The 24,561-nt window shown below is 40.4% G+C and overlaps 1 protein-coding gene across 6 annotated transcripts in view; it reads left to right on the forward strand.

The window, feature by feature from the left end:
- OSBPL3 (oxysterol binding protein like 3) overlaps positions 1-24,561 on the forward strand; it is a 191,801-nt gene that overhangs the window by 126,370 nt on the left and 40,870 nt on the right. For 2 of the 6 annotated variants that reach the window (XM_067042457.1, XM_067042458.1), the window contains 7 exons: positions 71-174; positions 377-469; positions 1,765-1,921; positions 9,298-9,428; positions 12,777-12,884; positions 20,518-20,652; positions 21,502-21,595. In XM_067042457.1, coding sequence (XP_066898558.1) covers positions 71-174; positions 377-469; positions 1,765-1,921; positions 9,298-9,428; positions 12,777-12,884; positions 20,518-20,652; positions 21,502-21,595 — 822 coding nt within the window. The remainder of the gene's footprint in view (positions 1-70; positions 175-376; positions 470-1,764; positions 1,922-9,297; positions 9,429-12,776; positions 12,885-20,517; positions 20,653-21,501; positions 21,596-24,561) is intronic. The other 4 variants (XM_067042460.1, XM_067042461.1, XM_067042459.1 and 1 more) reach the window with 3 other exon arrangements.

Genomic DNA, 24,561 nt, shown 5'->3' on the forward strand with positions numbered 1-24,561 from the left:
GGCACTAACATAGGGAAGCTTGAATGCAAGATACGTGTGTTTGACTCCTCCTCTTGCTTTTCTCCCACAGACCTGGCACACTGTCATGCCTGCCTGGTGGAGATGAGCCAGCTCCTGCAAAGTATGGACGTCCTGCATCGGACATATTCAGCTCCGGCTATCAATGTCATCCAGGTTATCCAGATCCCGCTTCTGTTTCATTCTGGCACTCTTCCGCTTTCCTCTCTCCTCCCAGCCTTTCACTAACAGGGAAGTTGTCTTGTTGGTTGCTTCAGCCAGATTCAAGGGGATGGAGGTGGTCGCTTTGCTGTGTGTCTTTCCCTATTGGTTTGGTAGACCTTACTGTCTGTGCTGTCTTTCCTGTTTTGAAACAAAGGGTGGAGCTTTTGAAAGTCCCAAAAAGGAAAAAAGATCACATAGGAGATGGCGGTCCAGAGCTGTTGGCAAAAACGCTAAAGGAACGCTGCAGGTAACCCTTGCTTCCCTCCACAGGCTGGTTTCCTCATGGACATATGCTGGGGACTCCTTGGACTCAAAGAGAAGAATAGACAAGTGAATATTCTGTAGTTATTCTCTCAAATACCCTGTGCAGAGAGAGGAATTCAGTCACTTAGATTTTCTGGAAGATTTTCTGAATACTAGAATAAGCATGTAATGAATATTGGGTAAAGGGTTTTAGTTTCCCCTTTTTTTTTTTTTTTTTTTTTTTTTTTTTTTTTGCATCATGCGGGCCTGTCGCCGCTGTGGCCTCTCCCGCTGCAGAGCACAGGCTCCGGACGCGCAGGCCCAGCGGCCACGGCTCACGGGCCCAGCCACTCCGCGGCACGTGGGATCCTCCCGGAGTGGGGCACGAACCCGCGCCCCCTGCATCGGCAGGCAGACTCTCAACCACTGCGCCACCAGGGAAGCCCTCCCCTTCCTTAATGCTTAGCCTGCCTGCTCTCTTCCCTGCTTCGGTATGTGCCTTGATTTGTGGCTGCTGTGGTCGTGTGCTCTGACTCACCTCTTCTGCTGCAACTCAGTGGATTTACCACCCCTCTGAGCCCACTGGCTGGAGTCTCTGGGAGCAGGACATTGTACAGACTCTCTCTTGCCTCTTGTCTCCAGCTTTCCAATCCCCCATCAGAAGTTCACTGCATAACGCTAGCCCCGCCGACTTTTCCCAATGCGTGGCTAAGCCAGAAGCCACGATTTGCAGCTCAGCCATTGCATGTTAAATTACAGCATTGTCAGGGTCAAAATAAATCAGAAACTTACAGAAACTGTTATACTCATATATTAATAACTCTGGTTCAAGGCACTTTATGGGTTGAACTTAAATACTTTGAAAGCAAAGAGTGATTTGTGTATAAACCTGTGAGAAGGAGGTTTGTTTGTAAGAAGCACCAGGTGCAAGTAAAGAAAACATTTTAAAATCTACCCCATTAACTATTAGCAACCTAGATCCTGGGTGATTATTGCCAGGAGGAAGGAAATGAGTATAAATGAGAAACAGCCCGGTTGCTTCAGCTATCATTTTCAACCTGTAGCTTTAATGCTGTGATCACCTCCAAAGCAAAATGTGATTTCTCACTCATTTTTATTTTGCAAGAAGCCAGTGAAAGTTTCTGTGATAAGTGTTTTCCTGAGTTTTCATATAAGTTATCACTCAATAGAAAGACTTTTCTATAGAATATTCTTAGTACTTTCCAGTCCTAGAAACAAGTAAATATTCTAAGCGATTCGTATCTAAAAAGAAATATCTCCCTTTTGGTGTCACTTCAGGTCCCAAACCCTTTTTCTGGCCCAGTAAGACTGCATTCCTCCAATCCTAATTTGTCAACACTAGATTTTGGGGAAGAAAAAAATTATTCCGATGGCTCTGAAACCTCATCAGAGTTTTCTAAAATGCAAGAAGATCTGTGTCATATTGCCCATAAAGGTAAATGAGTTTTCTTTCTTCTTAATGTGTTTGATGAAAATGTTAAATGTTCGTCTGACTGTGGGATGTCCTTGGAGAGGGGAATCTTAGTTGGTTCGTTTTCTGCTCTATTAGGATTTCAGGCAATCTAATTTTTATTTTATTTCCCTGGTAGTACAGAGTGTATTGGCAAGAAGTTTCTTTTTAACTCTGTAGGGGAGAAGATGAGAGAGCCTTAAGTATACTTTAAAGGCTGAGCAATTTATATGCTGCTGATGGGAGTGTAAATTGGTACTTCTCTGGAGGGCATGTGACATCATGTTTCAAGTTTTAAAAAAGTCTGCCTATCCAGCAATTCCACTTTGAAGAATTCATTCATAGGAATTAATTTAAAAATTATCCAAACAAAGACATCCATCATAGCATTGTTTATCATATCAAAAATTAGAAATAGATTTTCAACATCATTAGGAAAATGCAAATCAAAAGCATGGTGAGACATTACCATGCACCTATTAGAATAGCTAAATTTTTTTTAAAAACTGACAGCTGGTAAGGATCCAGAGAAACTGGATCTCTCATCCATTGCTGGTGGCAATGCAAGATGGTACAGCCACTCTGGACAAGAGTTTGGCAGTTTTATATAAAACCAAACATGTACTTACCATACAACCCAACATTCACATTCCTGGGCATTTATCCCAGAGAAATGTAAACTTAAGTCCACACAAAATCCTATACACAACTGTTCAGAGCAGGTTTATTTGTATCAGCCAAAGACTGGAACAACCCAAATGTCCTTCAACAGATGAATGGTTAAACAAAAGGTGGTACAGCCATGCAGTGGAACACTACTCAGCAATAAAAAGGAATGAACTGTGGATACACGCCACAGTGGAGGGGATCTCAAGGGTATCATATTGACCTAAAATAGCCAATCTCAAAAGGTGTCATAGTGTATGATTGAACTTATTAACACTTTTATAGTGATACAAGCATAGAGATGGAGAAATGATTAGTGGTTGCCAGGGATCAGGGACAAGGAGGAGGGAAAGTATGATTATAAAGGGGTAGTAAGAGGAATCTTGGTAGTGATGGAAAGCTCTATATCCTGATTCTAGTGGTGGGTCCACGAATCTAGACATACCATAAAATTGCACTGACCACCATACGTATACACATTCACAAGTGAGAGCCTGTTAAACCAGTGAAATCTGAATAAGAGCTGTAGGTTATACCAATGTTAATTTCCCAGGTTTAATGTTGTACCAAAGTTATGTAAGATGTTACCGCCATGGGAAACTGGATGTAGGGCACCCAGGGCTTCTCTGTACTGTTCTTGTAACTTCCTGTGAGTCTATAAAAATTTCACAATAGAAAGTTTAAAAAAAAAATTAGAAATAACCTAAATGCCTGACAGTAGAGGGATTGGATTTTTAAAATGCAATGTAATCATATACTAGAATACTCAACAGCTACAATAATAATATCTACCTTATATCGAACATAGTGTCATGTCAGGTATTTGCTAATAAGCACTTAACATGCAGTATTTCATTGAATTCTAGCAGCAAGCCGCAGAGTACCTATGACTGTAACCTCTTAGCTGTGCACACGTAAGAAACCTGAGGCTTAGGGAAGCCAAAGAACTTCGTGAGGGTCACATGGTAGAAAGTAGCCAACCTGAGACTTGAATCCTAACCTGCCTGACCCCAGAGTCTGGGCTCCTCACCTGGTGTCTCACTGCCCTCACAGATGGGGTAGCCAGGGTTATTTTTATTTTTATAGGTATTGGAAGATTGACACAACGTATTGAGCAAAAACTATAAGGTATGATCCCATTTTTTTTTTTTTGGAAAAAATAAACTGTATAAATCTGGCATATATAGGCATATTAAAAAAGTCCGAGAGGATACAAACCGGCATTTTAGTGATGGAGACTAGGAGTACTTATTCTGCTTTTTTAAAAAAAAGTATCATAGATTTATCATTTTTTAAAGGAGAAAATGAGTTAAAGTTTTTTAAATGGGAGGGCAGTACTTGAAGTGGAGGAGAGAAGACGTTTCCTATTTTGCTTTTCTCTCGTCACCCTGTATTTTTCTTCCTTTACATCACTGATTCCTTTGGCTCTTTTCCCTTACCCTACAAACTTACAATAAAACACGTTGGTTATGAGGAAACCATTTTATGTTCTTTACAGATTCTTACCTCAAACTCTTGTCCAAGTGACCGTTAGAACCTTGTCCATGTTTGGCAGTACACCTTATCTGTAAAATGGGAAGAATTACCTGCCCCACCCCTTTAAAGATCTTCACACACCCCAGTGTGGTTCTCTAGTATTAAAGGACCACTTGTAATTAGGTTGTTTCATTTTAGGTTTTGTGGGAGGAAATTCCTATACAGTGCCATTACTTTTTGATAATATGCACTGTCTTTTTAAAAATGAGAAGATAGTGCCTCCCTGCAGAAGGGAACTATCCTGATTTGACCTGCCTTGAAGAAGCTGCTTCCTCAGAAGGACAGAGCTTGCTATATTGAGTTGATCCCCTGATCCTGTCCTCCTGCAGAGGGCCTGGCCTTGTGCAAGGTTTATAATGGGCCTCAGCCAGCCGTTCTGTCTTTTGGGCTTTGTGAAAACTAGCTAGCTGCAGGGCTGCCACATACCTAGACTAGGTCAAGATTTGTGCTCCGAGAAAAGTCCAGGAACAGGAACACCTGTTCAACTATAGCCCGCGCCCCACTGGCTTGCGAGCAGTGAATTCCACAGGGAGCCCAACAAGCTTTGTTTCATTCCTGAGGTTTTAGAGCGCACTTGCAGAGACTGAAAGATCTCGGGGAGTTCCTTTTACAGGGGCTGTAACTCAGAGGCCTCATGAAATGAAGACAGTTCTCAGGTTCTCCCTGTGTCCTGTGACCTTGCCTGCTTTCTCACTTCCATTCAGACTTTTGAAGCATCTTGACTTTTCTTCCTTTGTAAGCCTGATTTTGTTGCTGACAGTTTTTATTGTACTTTCTTAACTGCCTCACTAACCTATTGACCATGACTTCAGAGCAGCTGAGCTCAAGGCAAGAATTCCACTGTTGTTGTAAATAGTCTTATGTTACCTACTTTTTCTTCAGCTTGTTAAATGCATCTGAATTCTCCCTGTCTCACAGAAGTTGGATTAAATGGTAGGCGACTAATATACACCCATCCTAAAGAGTCTTTGTTGTATATTTTAGTCTATATATTTGATTTTTATGGTGTATCATTGAACTGATTCTCATTGGTTCATGTGTCTGGCTTTGTGTCTATGTTGACATACATATAAGCAAACAGAGAACAAAATGTACTAAAGTCTAAAAGTCATAAGTAATTTGCCTTACATAGATTAGCTTTTACATATCCCAAAATGTATTTCATGGAACACTTTGCCCATATAACACTTTAAAAAACAGAAGGATTCCATGATTTAAAATGTTTGGAAAACACTGCTGACTATAGTCTGCTTTGCATTTACACAAGAAGGAGCAAATATTAAAGGCCCTGAGAAGTCCTGCAGCAGAGAAGCCTGTTAGCTTTATTTAACTTAATGATTTTCAAGTTTTCAACGTTGTTAGGGAAAATCTCCTCCCTCTTCCCCAAACTGCTGTCAGCTATTATCACTCTGGAACTAAAGTTCCTGGAAACATATGTTAGCAAACATTGTAAATAATAAGGCTTTTTGGAGCTAACCCTCTATACAAACTAAGTCAGAAAACTTGCATTCAACTAGGCCACCTCTGTTAGGACTAGCTGTGGGACTTTCACCTCATTGATTAACTTCTCTGGGCCTCAGTTGCCTCATTTGTTAAATGTGCTAAAGTAATTGTCCTGACTCTTCGGCCTCTCAAAGTCTGTAATTATCTTCTATGATTAATTGTTTTCCACTGAACAGAAATCATGCTGCTGCTTCTTGTTACAAGGAGATTTTGTGAGAGAGTGTTCTATTAGTAACACAAGCAAAACTTACCATATTTGGTGAGCAGATTTAGGATGGGAAAGCAAGGACTAGTATAGGACTGGGGTCAGGGTACTCCAGATAGAAGTGGATATTAACATTCTGCCTTGGAAGGGAAAAAAGTGAGGTTTTAGGGATACATCTCTTGCAACCTGTGGAAAATCTTTGCAGTGAGAGAAATCTTCATTTACAAATAGTAATAGTAATCTTCTAGTTTGGTTGAATGCCTTGCTTTACTGCAGGCCATCTGAAAGCCAAGGGAATTGATTTGGTAAAGTGGCAGCCAGCTGAGTGCCATATCTGTTTAATTTAGAGCAATAAACATGACAATGAAAAACTATTTTTTGGTAACTATGTAAAGTGACAGATGTTAACTATACTTATTGTGGTGATCGCTTCCAAATGTATACAAGTATTGCATCATTATGTTGTATACCTGAAACCAGTATAATGTTGTATGTCAGTTATACCTCAATTAAGAAAAGAATTGTAGTAAGATACTAAGTAAACTTACCAAAAAATGACAGTGACGAGGTGTTTCCCCAGGGACCCACTCAGATGGGCATGGGATCCTATGGAGTTGCAAGGGGTAGGGGTGCCTACCTAAAAGGACCTAAAATGCTGTGAGTGAGTTAACTTCAGGGCTTGTTGCCTTCTGGGTGAGAGCTTCCACTGCTCAGCAGATTCTGGTCAATCTCTCATTCATAGAACTTCTACCCTGTGCATTTATTTATAAATGATGTTCCAGCAAGAGACTCGAGTATCCTAAAACTGCTGCCCATATTTCAAAAGACTGCAGTCATCACCACTTTCAGCCTCATATGTTTCTTTCATCACCATCACTATTATCATTGCAGTAGCATTTATTATTTATTGTATGCAATGCATTGGATTAAGTGCTTTACCTACATTATCTGATATAATCCCCGTAACGATCTTATGAAGTAAATGCTATTATTATCCCTATTTACAAGTGAGGAAACTGGGGTCCAGGTGCATAATATACTTGTCCGAAGTCCTGCAGTGAGTAAGTGATGGAGCTGGGAAGAATCCAGGGCTGATATGGGAACTCACACTTGGTGGCTCTGTCGTGCTGTCTGTTATTGTGCTCAACTGAATTGTTTAAATCAAAGAGCGAAGCATGTTCCATAGACACTATTAGGAAATTCAGTACCTATTGACCCTTGACCCCTGCCTTCTGTCAACAGAAGCACCATAATTTGTGTGTGCATTTAAACAAATTGCTTATTTATCCTGTGATTTTTTTGAAGATGCTCTAAGTCTATGGCTTAACACCACAACCTCAGACAATTTAGGGACAGCCTATCGAGAGAGGTTCAGTTGTCTGCGTGGCTGTGGAATGAAGGGAGTAATTCAGTCGTGCATATTTAGTTTCTGTGATACTGAATCGGCCACTCTGGAATAACAATACCTCAAAAAGTGCAGCGCCAGGCAGTTCAGTATTATGCCAGGCCATTGGAGTAGAAGTAGGTCTCAGCCTCTTCCTTCTTCCTGCCTTTCTAAAACAAAATAGAATAAAGGAGATTGGAAATATTCACACATGATTTCCATGATCAGTAATTCGGATGACAGTTGCCTTATCCCTAGGAGGCAACTTGTACATTATGTGATCAAAACTTGGTGAATTTTTTGCTGTACCTAATAACGGTTTTTTTTTTTTTTTTTTTTTTTTTTTTTTTGCGGTACGCGGGCCTCTCACCGCCGCGGCCCCTCCCGTTGCGGAGCACAGGCTCCGGACGCACAGGCTCAGCGGCCATGGCTCACGGGCCCAGCCGCTCCGCGGCACGTGGGATCCTCCCGGACCAGGGCACGAACCCGCGTCCCCTGCATCGGCAGGCGGACTCTCAACCACTGCGCCACCAGGGAAGCCCTAATAACGGTTTTTAAAACTTCAGTTCAGGCATCTGAGTGCCTAATAACACTGAGCTCTCAGTGTACCTTAACGCTCACTAAAGTGAACCAATTGTGGAATGCCACGTTGAGAGGTGGGGGATTCTGGGTCAGGCAGCTGGAAGGACTAACAAGGAAGAGGGTAGGTAACACCTTTTTGGAAATAGTTTTAAACTTATAGACAAGTTGCAAGAATAATACAAAGAACTCTCATATGTCTTTTACTCAGATTCACCATTTTTAATATTGTGCTGCATTTATCTCTTTCTTTCTACACACACACACATATATGTATATATATATATATATACACACACATATGCAGATGTGTGTGAATTTATTTTTTCTCATCCATGTGAGAACAGGAATCAAACATCGTGTCTTTTTTTATGCCTTTATGCTATAGTGTATATTTACTAAGAATAGGGATATTCTGTTACTTAACCACAGTTTAGTTATGAAATTCAGGAATTTTAGCATTGAAACAGTACTTTTACCTATTCTGCCTTCCATGTTCAAATGTTGTCAATTATCCAAATAACATCCCTTAATAGCTCTTTTCCCCTTGAGTACAGGCTCTAGTCCGTGGTCATAGAGTGCATTTAGTTATCATGCCTCTTTAGTCTCCTATAATTAGGGACAGTTCCTGAGTCTGTCTTTCTCTCTGATGAAATTGACACTTTTGAAGAATACAGGCCAATTTGAAAAAATAGGATGGTCCTCATTTTGGGGTTGTCTGATGTTTCCTCCTGAGCAGATTCAGATGGCCTATCTCTGGCTTGTGTACAACAAAAACAATAGTGTGTCTTTTTCAGGGTATCACACAAAGTCCCAAGGTACACGAAGTCCATATGACTCTCACTAGTGATTAATTTTGGACGCCTAGTTAAGGTGCTGTCTAGTTTCTCCTCTGCATCGTTACCATTTTCCTTCTGACAACCAATAAGTTCTGTTTTCAAACATTTCCAGTCTTTGGAGATACAAACAAAACTAAATGTTGATAATTGAGAAGTATAGTCCTTTCAAGTGTCAAAATATCTTGGTGACAACTCATAAAATCATGGAATTTTATAGTGGATAGGGACTTTGGAATTGACAAATATGTGTGATTTTCAAATTTTTAATAGACCTTATTCTTTAGAGTAGTTTTAGGTTCATAGCAAATTGAACAAGAAGTATAGTGTTCCCATACCCGCTCCCCCATACCTACATACATAACCTCCCCCACTATCAACATCCCACCAGAGTGGTCCATTTGTTAACCATCAATAAACCTACATTGAAACATCATTATCACCCTGAGTCCATGGTTTACATTAGGGTTCACTCTTGGTATTACATTTCAGATGTATTTTTTTTAAGTCAATTAGGTGCACATTTGCTGGACGCAAAATATTCATGGCTGTTACTTTTCTAAGTTCTTTTATAAGAAATACATCTCTATATATCTTGTTTTTAATTATGACTCTTCTTTTATTCCTTTTTATAATGATTATATCTTTATAGTCTACTTCACTTTAAGGTCAGCTTTTAATACCATATTAACGGAGAGAGAGAAACTGAAGCAGCTGATGGAGCAGGATGTCTCCGTCTCCCCCTCTGCCCAGGTCCTTGGTCTGAAGCACGCCCTGTCATCTGTAAGTTACACATCTGTGTCATGGAAATGCCTGACAGTGTGTCCAGGCTCATGAACTTTTTATATTTTCCATTGCCATGGTTATGTTGAAAATTCATGATTTCCAAGGTTGTATTGAAAATTCATGAGAAAACCAAACACATTATCCAAATTACATTCTAACCTTTCATCAGATCTGCTTATTCTAAACACCAGAGCTGAGCCTACTCGAAATCTTAGTAGCTAGTGTTTCACTGAGCATTAGATACTCTGTTTGGTTTCCTCCTATTTATCTTGAGTTTTCTGTTTCTGTAAAGCTTTTGTTATATGTTTTCGTTTTTGTTTTAAATTTATTTATTTATTTATTTTTGGCTGCGTTGGGTCTTTGTTGCTGTGCTCGGGCTTCTCTTCAGTTGCGGCGAGAGGGGGCTACTCTTCATTGCAGTGCGCGGGCTTCCCATTGCGGTGGCTTCTCTTGTTGCAGAGCATGGGCTCTAGGCGCACGGGCTTCAGTAGTTGTGGCTTGCGGGCTCTAGAGCACAGGCTCAGCAGTTGTGGCACAGGGCTTAGTTGCTCTGCGGCATGTGGGATCTTCCCCGACCAGGGCTTGAACCCGTCTCCCTTGCATTGGCAGGCGGATTCTTAACCACTGCACCACCAGGGGAGCTCCCGTTATATGTTTGTCTTACAGACGTTTGTTTTTTAATGCTTACAAAGTCTGACAGTTTGCAGATTTCCATACCTAAGACTTCACAAGCTTAGATTGACTTTCCAAATTGATAGGTACAGGCAACAGAGTGAAATTTTGAATTCACACTCTTCTCTGCTGCCCAGCATTGATCCTATCTACCTGTTTATACCATGTCTCTTTCAAAGACAGAAAAGTGACTTGATTTGATAGTACAAACATTCAGCTCCCACTTGCTCCCCCCGTGGGCACAAAGAGATGTCATAAGGAGTGTCAGGCAATCATTGTGCCTTCATAACAACAGAAAAATCACTGCCAAGCCTCAAATGTTTTTCAATAAGCCTCCCTCTCATTCACTCTCTCTCCTTTTTTTTTTTCATCGATTCCAGTTTATTCCTCAGAAGAGCTGGACTCCATTGAAGTGCAATATCCTAGAACTCTGTTTTGAATAGCTGACAATGTCTGGCTGTTATCTCTGTATCTATCAAAAATCTGGAGAACTTTTAAAAGAACATAGTTATTTGCTCCTACTCTTTGCTTGTATGTGGAACACTTATTGTGAAAAGGGAGAGTGTGTGTGTACACATGTGAAATTACCATCTGAAGCAATACTGAACTTTCTATGTAGGGTCAGGCAGGGGAGGTGAATTTTAGGATTTTGTTTTCAGTAGCCAGTTCAGGCAGTGAGAGAACTGGAAAATACCCACCCATGTTTTCTACTCATCGTATTACTGAGAAAAGTAAAGCAATGCTTTTGGTGTAACGTTAATGGTAAATACATTACCAGTGGTACATACTGTCGTTGTAAGATACTTAAGGAATATTTGCTCAGTTGAATATTTCCAGTATGTTATCTTTGAAAGAAATAACAAATAACGTAGATTTACTCCATGTTTAGAGTCTTAATGTTATAGACCCAGAGATAGAAACGCCCCTTTTGGATTGTAATGGACAGCCAGACACACACTGGGTGCTGCTTTGGTTTGAGGAAAGCAGGGTGGTTTTTTTAAGTTTATTTTTTAGTGGTAAAAGCATTTCTTATTGTTCCCCGCAGGGTGGCCTTTCATGCACTTAGAAGGTATCTCTGATGGGCTCCCCTAAGTCCTTTTCACTGTGGTCTCCCTGTCCCCTGCCCTCCTCCTGTGGAGGTCTGGCCTCATTTTGTTAATCTGCTGGTCTGGTAGAGGCCATGAGACCCACCTGGCCATGGTATCCTAGTCCAGAGTCATTACCTTCTCTAAGGAGTTCTCCCTCACCCATGGTAAGGATTTTGGAAACTTAAGATAAAACAGAATGATCCTTTCCTTTTTGTCTTGGATTCCTGAGTAGATTCAAGACTTGTTTTTTAAAAATAAGAATTTTAGTTATCTCAGGGCTATCAGAATGAATATGTTTGTGCTGTATGTGCAGTCTTTGTGTTTTTCTTTCTTCTGCCTGTGACTTAACAAAGGAAAGAGAAGCTACTAAAATAGCACATTTTTCAGACCATATGGAGATTCTAGCCAGTGGTATAGATTCTAGCCACTTACGCTAAGACGCCAGCAATATATTGGCCAAACTGAGTGCCTGGTAGAGGTTATTAGATGCAGTTGTGTGATTTAAGAAACATTTACTCAGTGTTTCCTAAATGACCCTTGAGAATTTCCTGATAACCCTTTCCATCTGTGGGTACTACAAAATAAAGCCAAAATTCTTGTTTGAGATCCAGGCAGTGGGTTAAATATAGATGTCATTCTATGCTCTCAGCAGCTAGACCCTGTGGGCCCTGATGGATGGGAAAGGCTCTGAGCTTCTCAGAAGAGAGTCAGGAAGACAGACAGACAGACAGGATGGATCTGTGTACAAGCACCCGGGGAGCTGATTGTGGGAGTGTGTGTGGGTGAATCAGGTGAAGTTGTCCCTTTCTAAAAACAGATCATTTGGAGAACAGTAGGTCACAGGGGATACCATCATGAAAGAAACACCTTCCTTTACTTTCCTAGTTGGGAGGATGGGCCAGGGAATCACACCTGTCCAGGGAGAAATAAGAGATCTGGGTGGGCTGACATGAGCTCACATCTCACCGCCCCCTTCCCAGGGCCCTGGTCCTTAGCCCTTACCCAGGTAAGTAAGCTCTTTTTTTTTTTTTTAATAAACTATCTTAATCATGAAGAATGAATATAAAGCAATCAATACCTGTATTGTAAAACAGTAAAATTAATCCTCCACAAAATCTTCTCAGCACACTTCCTAAGAGCCAATTCAACTAGTGTGATAATTAAATAACATTAAAATATGTCCAATCGTAAGGAGTAAGAACAGCATTTTTATTGAAGGTGAGAGAGAGAGAAGCTTGGAATCTTTAGAGGGAGCTAGTCAGAGTGTAAAGGCAGCGGGGAAGGAGGAGGGGCCGAGAAACCTCGAGTAATAAGAGCTGTAGGTGTTGGTGATTGCCTTCTCCACCAAAAGGAAAGCCTTACTAACCCCACTTCCATCCCTGGAAATGAGATTCCAGAAGGGCCTCCGTTTGCAGTGTTTAATATCTTGTATCTGCCAGGCATTTCAGAAGTATCCTGTTGGATAACATTCAAGAAAAATAGTCAAGGAGGTGCCCCCAAGGGCTCTGCCACACTGGGCCCGCTGCTGTGCTTTTCTGAAACATCCATTTATTAACGGAGCCCCACTATTTTTAACATGTTCCAGGCCCTAGCACAAAACACAGATCTTAAAGAACGCTTATGCAGAATCCATGCTGAGTCTCTGCTCCTCGACCTCCCAGTTGCTGCCAAGTCGGGTGATCCTCTGGCAGAGGTGGGTAAGGTTCTCGTCTGGTGGTGTCGCCGCGCCTTGTCCCTGCAGGCCTCCCTGCTGCCTCTGGGGGCGGTGCTCCCTTCCTTGAAAGTATGCCGCTAGCTGCGTTTCTAAACTGCTTTTTCCCCCTGGAACTCTTCCTCCCTTTGTATTTCTTTACCCCATTTTCCTCCTAAGGATCACCCTTTTCTCTTGATATTACTGGAGTGGGGACTGTAGAGAGACAAATGTTTTCTCCTGTTACTTCTGAAAAAAACCTCACTTTCTCCAACCTATAGCATCCCAGTTCCTAGCCAGCTTCTTTTGCTCCTTCTCTGAGAACCACTCTCCTATTTCTTTGTGGCTGTTTCCTTCTCCCTTTCCTGCGATTACCCTCAGAGGGGGAGAAATAAATATTACAGTTGAGTGTCTTGGTCAGTTCATAGTATGTTAAAAATGTCTGTTCTCAAGATTTGGGATGTTTATCTAAAATATTCTTTGTATTTAAAATGAGAAAGTTCAGAAAAATACAAGTGGATTACTTGAAAAAAATCAGTAGAAAAGGGTAATGAAGGTCAAAATTGTTCTTAGCAATCTCTTCTGTTTATACGCCTGCCTCGATTGTGCTACATTTTTTTTTTTTTTTTTTTTTTTTTTTTTTGCGGTATGCGGGCCTCTCACTGTTGTGGCCTCTCCCGTTGCGGAGCACAGGCTCCGGACGCACAGGCTCCGCGGCCATGGCTCACGGGCTTAGTTGCTCCGCGGCATGTGGGATCTTCCCGGACCAGGGCACGAACCCGTGTCTCCTGCATCCGCAGGCGGATTCTCAACCACTGCGCCACCAGGGAAGCCCCTACATTTTTCATTAACAAATATATTAGACTGAGTGCATTAAAAAAAAAAAAAAAAAAAAAAAAAAAAGGAAGTTCAGGTACAAGAGGTGGGCACTGTAATTTTGTTGTTGTTGTTGTTGTGGTACGTGGGCCTCTCACTATTGTGGCCTTTGCCGTTGTGGAGCACAGGCTCCGGACGCGCAGCCTCAGTGGCCACGGCTCATGGGCCCAGCTGCTCCGCGGCATGTGGGATCTTCCCGGACTGGGGCACGAACCTGTGTCCCCTGCATCGGCAGGCGGACTCTCAACCACTGCACCACCAGGGAAGCCCGGCATTGTAAATTTTTTTTTTTTTTTTTTTGTGGTATGCGGGCCTCTCACTGTTGTGGCCTCTCCCGTTGCAGAGCACAGGCTCCGGACGCACCGGCCCAGCGGCCATGGCTCACGGGCCCAGCCACTCCGCGGCATGTGGGATCTTCCCGGACCGGGGCACGAACCCGTGTCCCCTGCATCAGCAGGCGGATTCTCAACCACTGCGCCACCAGGGAAGCCTTGTAAATTTTTAAAAGGAGTTTCTAATGTTTAATCTTAGTTCGTCCTCCTCCTTTTTCTGTCCTCAAAGAAAACAAAACCCTGACACAATTCCTTTACTCCTTGGAAAGTTGTTGTGTCAGGCAATGGGAAGATTAGATGCTGGAATCAATCAGACTGAAAGGCCCAGGCATCCACCTTCACGTGAAGCACAGCTGTGTCCTGAGCTGATGGGACCCTCTTCTGATGAGGGTGGTACCCTCTCTCCGCTGGGCTGGAGGGCCTCTTATTACTTCTGAGATACATGTCAGTGGTTGACCATGAAATTCTGCATCTTCCCTGCCCCCAAGAGATCTTTTCAATCACCTTATTTATTTTTTAAATTTTTATTAGAGTTGATTTACAATGTTGTGTTAAGTTTCAGGTGTACAGCAAAGTGAATCGGTTGTACATATACATCTATCCTTTAGCCCAGACCCAAACTGAGTCCCCTGCAAGATTGAGCACCTAAACATTACCTAAAGGGGCCTTCATTTCAGGCCTGGGCAAAGAAACATGCTTACCAGGAGGGCTGTCTCTGAATCTGCAGGTTTGCTGTAGCAGGGCTCAGTCACTGAGGCCAGCCGTCACTCAGGGTGGCTTGCTGTCAAACGCCATGGCATTCTGTGGGGTTTGGTGCCCACTTCCAGGCAGCACTTACTTTTGAAATTATCACTTAATTACATTAGTTTATTTAACAAGCCATTAAATAGATAAATGGCAAGTTGACCCTTCATTTATGGTTCTGTGAATTTATATTCAATGCGTACCCTTGGAGCTATTTGCATTTGGGAAACGAAACCAAAATCACAGGTCTTTTAAAATGCATGTTTTTAAATCGATCTCACAAGTAATGCACCTGGAGGCTTAAATGCTGTACATTGTCTTCGAAGAGGAGTGATAACATCCCTCAAGCTCACAGCTTCCAAAACAACCTACTAGAGTCTTGAATGGATGATTTGCTTGTCTCACTGATCTAGTTCCTCTTTCAGTGATTTTCTGTTTTCCGTCTTTCATCCTGCTTTTCACAGAGTGTGAAAAGGAAAGGCTGACTTTCCCAGTAAGGGAAGAACCATTGTTGCCCTCAGGAAATAAGAGAGTGGGTAGAAATGGCTGCCCCAGAGCCTGAAAGCTCGACTCCAGTGTCCTTTCCTTGCGTAGCTCACAGGCTCCTCAAACACTGTGGGAATGACAGTTCCCACACTGGGGTCAGCGCAGGGTGCTCTGTTTTTAGGCGCTCTTACTTTCTTTGCTTCCCTTCTGTTACCTTTTAGCTGCACAGATTACCCATCTTTGGTGTTCTAAAATCTACTTGGATTCTAAAATCTCCCCTCCTATCAAAAATTACTCATATCCTGTCAAGTCCCTCTATTTTAAATTTCTGAATCTGAACATTTACTATTATCAGGTTATGAGTGCTTAGATTATTTTATATTGTTTTAGATTCCAAGTGAAAGAAAGGCCAAGTGACTTTGGGTATAATACCCTACTAAGTCTGAAGTCCATTTAAGAGACCAAACAAGCAAGAACTTGAAAGAAAACTCTAAAACAAGACTTTTGATTCTTTTAATTGCTCGTTTGCTATATTCCATGTGCACTTAAATGCATTGTCTCACAAAATCCTAACCACAGCTCTATGAGGTAGGTGATGGTAGTTTCATTTTAGAGACAAGGAAACTAAAGCCCAGAGAGGTTAAATAACTTCCTCTAGGGCACACAGCAAGTAAGAGATAGAGCTGGATTTAAGTCCAGTTCTAATGAGTCCCAAACACTTGTTTTCTCAGCAGCATCATACTGCTATATGGAGAGCAAAGACAGGCCAAGCCAGAAAATAAAACACATGGTGAAGCTCCAGTTGTGAAAATATGGCAGCGATGGGGTAAGAATGGGACAGAATAGCTATCTCAGGCATAGCACCATTTTATATATAAAAGAGTGAAATAAATGTATGATAGAAGAGGCTGAAAAATAAATGGGAAAGAGATGAAATTTTCAATAAGTTAGGCTGGCATAGCTCAAAAGCAATTTGGAAAGCAGTTTAAATCTTTCCATTGGGACTTCTCTGGTGGCGCAGTAGTTAAGAATCCGCCTGCCAATGCAGGAGACGTGGGTTCGAGCCCTGGTCCAGGAAGATCCCACATGCTGTGAAGCAACTAAGCCTGTGCTCCACAGCTACTGAGCCTGCGCTCTAGAGCCTGTGAGCCACAACTACTGAGCATGCGTGCCACGACTACTGAAGCCTGTGTGCCTAGAGCCCATGCTCCGCAGCAAGAGAAGCCACTGCAATGAGAGGCCCACACACCGCAACAAAGAGTAGACCCCGCTCGCTGCAACTAGAGAAAGCCAGTGGGCAGCAGCGAAGACCCAACGCACCCAAAAAATTTTTAAAAATAAATAAACAAATAAATCTTTCCATTGCACACTAAAATGAATCACTAATGAATTAAATTCAAACTGAAAAATATTGATTTAAATGTTTAACAAATGGCTAGAGTAGGGAGGACTTCCTAAATGTGGAAGCAATAGAAAAAATTACAAAAGAAATGTTGACTAGATTTGGGTTTTTTTGGAAAGGAAAAAAAATGGTGTGTTTGAAAAAATAAGGCAAATAATAGACTAGGAAAAAATATTTTCAGTGAAAATGACAGACTTAGATAATGCTAAATAGGTGGTAGTGTCTTTAATATGTAAATAATTAGTGAGTAAGAGCAGGCAACTTAAGTCCTCAACAAATAAATGGGAAAAAAGACACAATTCACAAAAAAATACCAAATACAAATTTTTTTTTTAACTTCTTATTTTGTGATATTTATCAATTCACAGGAAGGTGCAAAGAAATGCAGAGGGAGGTCCCATGCATCCTGACCTAGCCTCCCCCATCTCTACAACTAGTTTTTTTGTTTTTTTAATTGAAGTATAGTTGATTTACAATATCATGTTAGTTTCGGGTGTACAGCACAGCTATTCATTTATACATATCGAGCTAGTTTTTTTAAAAAGGAAAAAAATGTTCAACCTAATTCTTAATGAAGAAATGCAAATTAAAACAATTAGAGTAAAAAAATTTTTCTAAATTATACTATTCTGTAGCAGTAAAGATATAGAGAAAATAGAGCTTCTCTTACTTGATGTAATTAGGTAATGTACATTTTGCCTTAAACATTTTTAACAATTACTTTTTTTTTTTTTGTGGTACACGGGCCTCTCACTGTTGTGGTCTCTCCCGTTGCGGAGCACAGGCTCCAGTAGCACAGGCTCAGCAGCCATGGCTCACGGGCCCAGCCGCTCCGCGGCATGTGGGATCCTCCCAGACCGGGACACGAACCCATGTCCCCTGCATCGGCAGGCAGTCTCGCAACCACTGCGCCACCAGGGAAGCCCTAATAATTACTTCTGAGGACTAATTCTAAGAAATAATGATATACGAGCAAAGACACATTTGCAAACATGTTCACCATATTTACAAATTTGGAAACACTCTTAATTTCCAATAAATGAAATGGTTACTCTGTGACACACATATATAGTAAATCTATCAAGTAAAGTTCATTGTCTCAGAGAAATTTTAGCAGCCTAGGGAGAAGTTCACGATATAACGTTAAGTGAATGTGGCAGACTAAATAAAGACTATGTACAGTGTGATCCCAGTTTTTCAAACTAAAAAAAAAATCTATATACAAATATTTTAATACAAAAAATACACTGACAGGTTAATAGGGGCCACATCTGGGTGATGGATTTTAAGTGATATTTATTTTATTTACATCTTTCTGTATTTTCTATTTTGAGTACATACTACCTTTATCCTCAGAACAAATGTTAATTTAATTTTATTTTTTTTTAACATCTTTACTGGAGTATAATTGCTTTGTAATGGTGTGTTAGTTTCTGCTGCATAACAAAGTGAATCAGCTATACATATACATATATCTCCATATCTCTTCCCTCTTGCGTCTCCCTCCCACCCTCCCTATCCCACCCCTCTAGGTGGTCACAAAGCTGATCTCCCTGTGCTTTGTGGCTGCTTCCCACTAGCTATCTATTTTACATTTAGTAGTGTATATATGTCCACGTCACTGAAGTTATGGTGCAGTGTTGTTTGGAGGAAATTTATAAAATTAGATAGATAGATGATAATTATTTCAAAACAAAGCAAAGCTATATGTATAAAAAGGATTGGAGAGAAATGTATCAAAATGCCTATAGCAGTTGATTTATTTAGTGTGATGGGATTATGCTTGTTCCCTTCCCTCCTTTTTCTCTATTTATCTTTTTGTAATGTAAAAAAAGATAAACAACCACTTATACCTTACAAACTTGAGGGGATATGATTGAATTGAACTGACTAGATTAGTATTTTAATACATGAGGTCCTGGGCTGTGCAGGACACTGGGCTGAGGGCTGGAGGCTCCTGCAGTCCTGTTGAGTTGTTGGTGACTATCCTGCACCTGCATCAATAGGAAGTTGCTGGAGTAATGGAACAGCAGAAAGCGCTGGGGCCAGGCATGCTATTTTCAGTGTTGATCAGGCAAGAAATCCTTCTGACCCATCAGCCTAGGAAGAAGAAATACAGAAAGAGCTGGAGTGACTATTAATAAATTAATGAGGAGAACAAGTAAATAAATCATTAGAGTCTTATGTGGCAGTGACACAGCAAAGACACAGGACTGTTCTGTTGTTTCAGTGAACATTAAGGGAGCTCAGTTATTCATTACCATGTCTCCTCTTTGGAGGAGAGAGACCTTTCCTTTAAAGGTGACAGATGTGATGCTTATTTATAGATCCTCAGTGATCTATCTTTGTTAGCATGGAGAAGAAGCCTGCTTTTCAAAAGGCTGTAGTATTAAAATGGGTAGGATCTTTCAATGAATACCTTGGCTAGAAGAGAAAGGGATACACATTTAAATGTGTTCCTGAAGTAAACATTCCATAAAGAGACCTTTTGACCTTTATTAATTATGAACATCTGCTGGGGCCCTCCTGTTATAGCATCTCCATTTTGTGAGGCTGAGGAGTGTGTCCCGAACTCATAAAGCTTCTGGGAAAGACATAAAATGCATTAACTTTTGTTTCCCAAATTATTCTGGGACTCATTTATCAAATACATAAGGATATATAAGCAGCTCCTTTATCAGCCCCGTGAGAAATGTGAGCTGTCAGGAAGTTCAGGTGACAGTCTGCTCTGATTCAAAGGAATCAAATCATGTCGTCCTCAGTATGTTCTTGTTCCTCAAGGTCTAGTTAGGCATCACCTCTTCTGTGAAGCCCTCCCCAACCAAAGCCCCCCTAATAGAATCAACCTCTCCTTCCTGTCCGCTTCTGTAGCGCTTTCTTTTCCATAGTCTTGGGCTCATGTGTGTTGGCTGCGTCCTCTACACCACTTACTCAGGCCAAAAACCTTGTCTTATTCATCATCGTATCCCGCCATGACCAGCACAATGAAGTTGCTCAATTTCTTGAGTTAAATTGAATTTTCACTTGCAAATAGCATACAAAACACATTCCCAAAGTATTTAGGTCCTTTCCAGAGGAAAAGTCCAGACTCAGTGACTCAAGGGATGGAGGGCCTGCAAAAGGAGAAAATCCCGTTATTCTATTGTGTTGTTTGCAGAGAGGCTTGTAAAGGGGATTGGGGACTTCCTTCCCTTGCAGTCAGTGTGTTTGGAGAGAGACAGACAAAGAGAATTTATCTCATTCATCCGTGAATAACGAATGTCTACCACCAGGGGCACTTCTGGACCGAAACACACTGTTTATTTGTCAAGGGATGCCTCAGGAGCAGCACACTGGCCTCTGTGAGAGAATTGAGGCAGAAGAAAACTGTGTCGCTCTGAACCAGCCATGCAAGGACATGCATTGAGTACAATTCAGAGGAAATTTTAGGATGAAAAGAAACATCCTGCAGTGGTAGAGAATAAGAGGATATGATTCAGAGAGGGTTGGAATTTTTCCCGTCTTAAGTGGAATAAAAACTGACCTGCACAGTCTTTTTTTGCTTTGAGGTTTGTTATGTGTGCCTGAGCTGTGATAGTGCCTGTAAACAAGGTGCCCATTTGGGGGAGACCTAGGCTTTTCACCGTGTTTTGTGTGAGGTTTGCTTCTCCTCAACTTTGAACCTGCCCTCTGCTTTGAGCTGCTTGTTTGCCTGGGCCTGTGACCGTGTGTATTGTGCAGCAAAATCAGTTGTTTATTTTGCTTCTCTTGAGACTGTTTCTAAATATATGCATTTTGGGTTTTGTGTTTCAAATAGGAAAACTCCAGAGGTGACAATCGAGCTCTGGTCCATCAGCTTTCCAACGAAAGCAGGATCTCCATCACTGACTCTCTTTCAGAGTTTTTTGATGCACAGGAAGTCCTGTTGTCTCCAAGCTCTTCAGAAAATGAGGTTTGACCACTGTTTTCAGTTAGGTGCCTCCAAAATCTCTTTTGCTGCTTTACTCATTCAGTAAATACCCATATTTAGAAACACTAAACTCAATGGCTCCTTTTTATCATTACATTCAGAGGATCTTAACTCATACCCCAAAAAGCATAAAAAGATACGAGATCTTAGGGAAAAAAGATTATGAAAGTAGGTGTTGGGCACATCCTGGTTTCTGTTACTTGATTTGTTTTACCTCTTTTCAATTGTAGGTTAATGATTTTGGCTATTAGCTGTTTGATAATGTATTATTTCCACTACAGGGTCAGAAGTTAGCACCTTGTATATTTTCTCATCATTGAATTTGCTCTATAGTAATTTATAATAGAATTATGGTTATTATAGTTATTATTAATATGGTCGTTATAATTAATTTATAATTATGTTCTGAGTATGAGTACTGATCATTTTACCCCGTCGGTATAGAAGTACTAATATTTTTTATCTATTAATTTCTATAGAAAATACTTTTATTCACAAATAGTTAAAAGACAATTTGTAACATTCTAGTCAAATGCTAACAAATTCTGAAAAAGCAGTCTGAATTAATAAGAATTTTTATAATAACTAAAATCTGGGGTTTACATGTGTTTTCCTTGTGAGAATGAATCAAGAATGTATAAGAATTTTAATAACAAATTTTCTGTGAACATCCCCTAGGCAGACTGTTGTATGGGCCTTTATGAAAACAGCATCCAAAATCATTTCTATAGGTTTATAATGTGTAGTCTAAAATATTTGATCATTTGAAGTAAAGGCTTGATGAAATCTGGCTTGTCTACTCTAATGTGTATTATTTCTTCTTTCCCATAGATTTCTGAAGATGATTCATATGTCAGTGACATAAGTGACAACCTTTCCGTAGATAATCTCAGTAATGATTTAGATAATGAGAGACAAACTTTGGGTAAGATTTAAATTGTTTGATCTCTGAGTGTTGGGATCTTTACAGAATACTAGTAAGCATACATAGGGTACCTGCTACAAACAGAGAACTTAGCAAGTTCTACATCAGAAACGTAAGACACGGTCCCCATCCTCAAAGTTTTATAATCTCGGTGGGACATGGCACTCACATGTGAAAAATGTATTCATTCAAATACATTTGTTGGTTAGTGCAAATTTCTATTTTATCAAGTAAGGTTATACCAATTATCATATAAATATCAAAAATTAATACTACAGATGCTCCTTACTTAGTGCAACATTCTCTCTGCAAACATATTAGAATATAACTTTTTTCCTTTAGGCTTCTAGTGGTTTTCATAGTTGAGGAATTCAATAGCACTTATATTGTAAAAGGTCTGGTCTAAGTGGTAATTTAGCTTCCAATTCTCCAAGGTGACACATTTGAGAGTAACAAACTGCTCCCCCTGTGGGGGTAGGGCTTAAGGTACCCTGAGATGTCCCTTTATTACTGGTTGATCCCAAGACTGAAAATGATGCCCAGGAAATGTTTGTTGAAACAGTGGCGGGTACCTGGGATGTCTGCTCTCTCCAAACAGCTCTGATTTAGGAGTTCAGTAAGCAGACCGAAGCCTGTTTAGGAAGGTGACCTATCCTTAAGAGGAATCTGCCCATTGAACAGGTCTCTATATGAGTCCTGCAGCATCAAATTCTCCCAGTCTTGGTACTCAGCTATGCCAGAACACCACATATTTTTATATCTACATGGAAGACAAGGACCATGTCAGTTGCTTTTTGATGTATCAGTGCTTGCCAGCTCAGTGCGTATGTGAAATACGATGATGATGAGTTGTTATCTGAATGTCAAAGAGCCTGCTCTTTGGGGGACTACAAAAAAGGCAGGTAAATTTACTGTTCTCTGAAAGAATATCCTTTCAGCATCACACCTGCTAGAAGTCAGAAGCTCATCATGCTCTGTATCTTCCTTGAATTGTTTCTGGAGAGATTAACCCTTTGGTGGAAAAGTCTGAGAACCAGTGATTTAAAGGCAAAGACCAGTAATATAGGAGCAAGTTCATGCGCTAATTGTTTTTGTAGAAAAATAAGGAGGCGAATTGAAAGAGAAATGAAGAGGCATCACTTATTCCCTTGGCAAGCAACACACACACACACACACACACACACACACACACTAAATGGGAACTCTCATTGTGAGTGAAGAAGCCAAACAAATGCTGAAGTCCTCCTTCTGTTTGAGGCCTTAGGGAGGGGGCCAAGAGGAACAGAGGGATAGAGGTTCAGAGGTCAAAGTTGGGAACAGAGGACTTGCCCCCGAACCTAAGACCACAGCTGTGCTCAGTTGACACCAGCCAGGAAAAGCATATAAGAGGTGAAGGCTGGTTCTGTCTATCTTATTCCACAGCCATTTTACTAGATTACTGACCAACATTTTCTTAGCTTGAACAAACACTGGGGCAAACCTAGCTTTCTTCTTTGGCAGTTTTTGGAAGATTAGATTTCTGCACATCAGTACTCTACTGAAAAGACTGTATGTAGAAATAAACTTTACATCTTAGGACACAGTATTGCCTACAGAAGGAAATAGGATTTATCCAGGTCTTGATAAATTACCACACTAGAATTTCTCTGAGCCCTTAGTAAATGGTAGGTATTTAGAATGTTTCCTATTAATTTACCCCCCCACCCACCCAAATCAGTAGGCACATAATAGGATCTGTCACTGTGATGATGGGTGCTGTGTGGAGATTCAGTGGTTAGGAATATAGATTCAGGGACCAGATTTCCTTGGTTAACTCCCGCCCTGCCACTCACTGCTTATGTGTTCTAGGGCAAGTTACTTAATTTCTCTGTACCTCAGTTTCTTCATCTGTAAAATGGGGATAATAATTCTGTTTATCTCAAGAGGTTGCAAAGGATAAGTGAGATAATATATGTAAAATTCTTGAAAGGCTGTCACAGAGTAAAAGCTATGTATGTATTAGCCATTATTATTAGTAGTAGTACAGTATTCTTTCAAAATTTAGTGTAATCAAAGAAAGTATTTTGAGATTACATGGAATGCTGTTTTTAAAGACTGTCATCATTTGCAGCTATTTACTTGATTTTTGCCCGTGTTGAGCAATTAAAACAAATTCAGAATTTAATTGGTTGCTTAGATTAACATGAGACTTCAAAGTATGACCTCACTTTCATATTCTCCTGTTCATCAAAGCAACCTCATTATTCAGAGTGATCGGCTTTATAATAAAATACCACTTTCTCATATGTTGATGTAATGCAAAAGATTTCATTTGAAAATAGGCTATGTTGGGGTGGGAAAAGAATTCCAGAGCATGAGGTAATGGAAGTTGTCACAAAGGAAAAGATTGATAGGTGTAAAAACCTAAGATGTAAATTCATTAAAAAATTGCATAGACCAAATATAAAGATAAATGTCAAGTGGGGATTAAATTATAAAACAAATACAAAAACAAAAGATTATGTCTTAATATATAAATAGGAAGGCAGACAATTCAGTAAAGAAGAAATGTTCATGAAAGCATTCCAGACCACACTAGGAATTTTTTAAATGTAGGTTAAAACAAGGAGATAGCGCTGTCCACCTAACGATTTGCCAAGAATTCAGAGCGAATGCTGACAAGCCTGGAATGGTCTCAGAACATGGACACTGGTATATACTTGCTGATAAATGGGAAACTGATACAGCCTTTTTGAAGAGCAGTGTGATCCTATGAATCAGTATATGATTCCCACTTCTGTATATTCTAAGAAAATAATCAGATATAATTAAATATCTAAGAATATGAATATTCACTAATTTTTTAAGCAAAACATTGAAACATATCTAAAAGTCCAACAACAGATGAATGATTCAATAAATTATGGCTTATCCATAGCATGGAATTGTTTTACAGTCATTAAAAATGATGTTTTAGAAGAATTTTG

The sequence above is a fragment of the Kogia breviceps genome, chromosome 9 (genome assembly GCF_026419965.1).
Source record: "Kogia breviceps isolate mKogBre1 chromosome 9, mKogBre1 haplotype 1, whole genome shotgun sequence".
NCBI lineage: Eukaryota > Metazoa > Chordata > Mammalia > Artiodactyla > Physeteridae > Kogia > Kogia breviceps.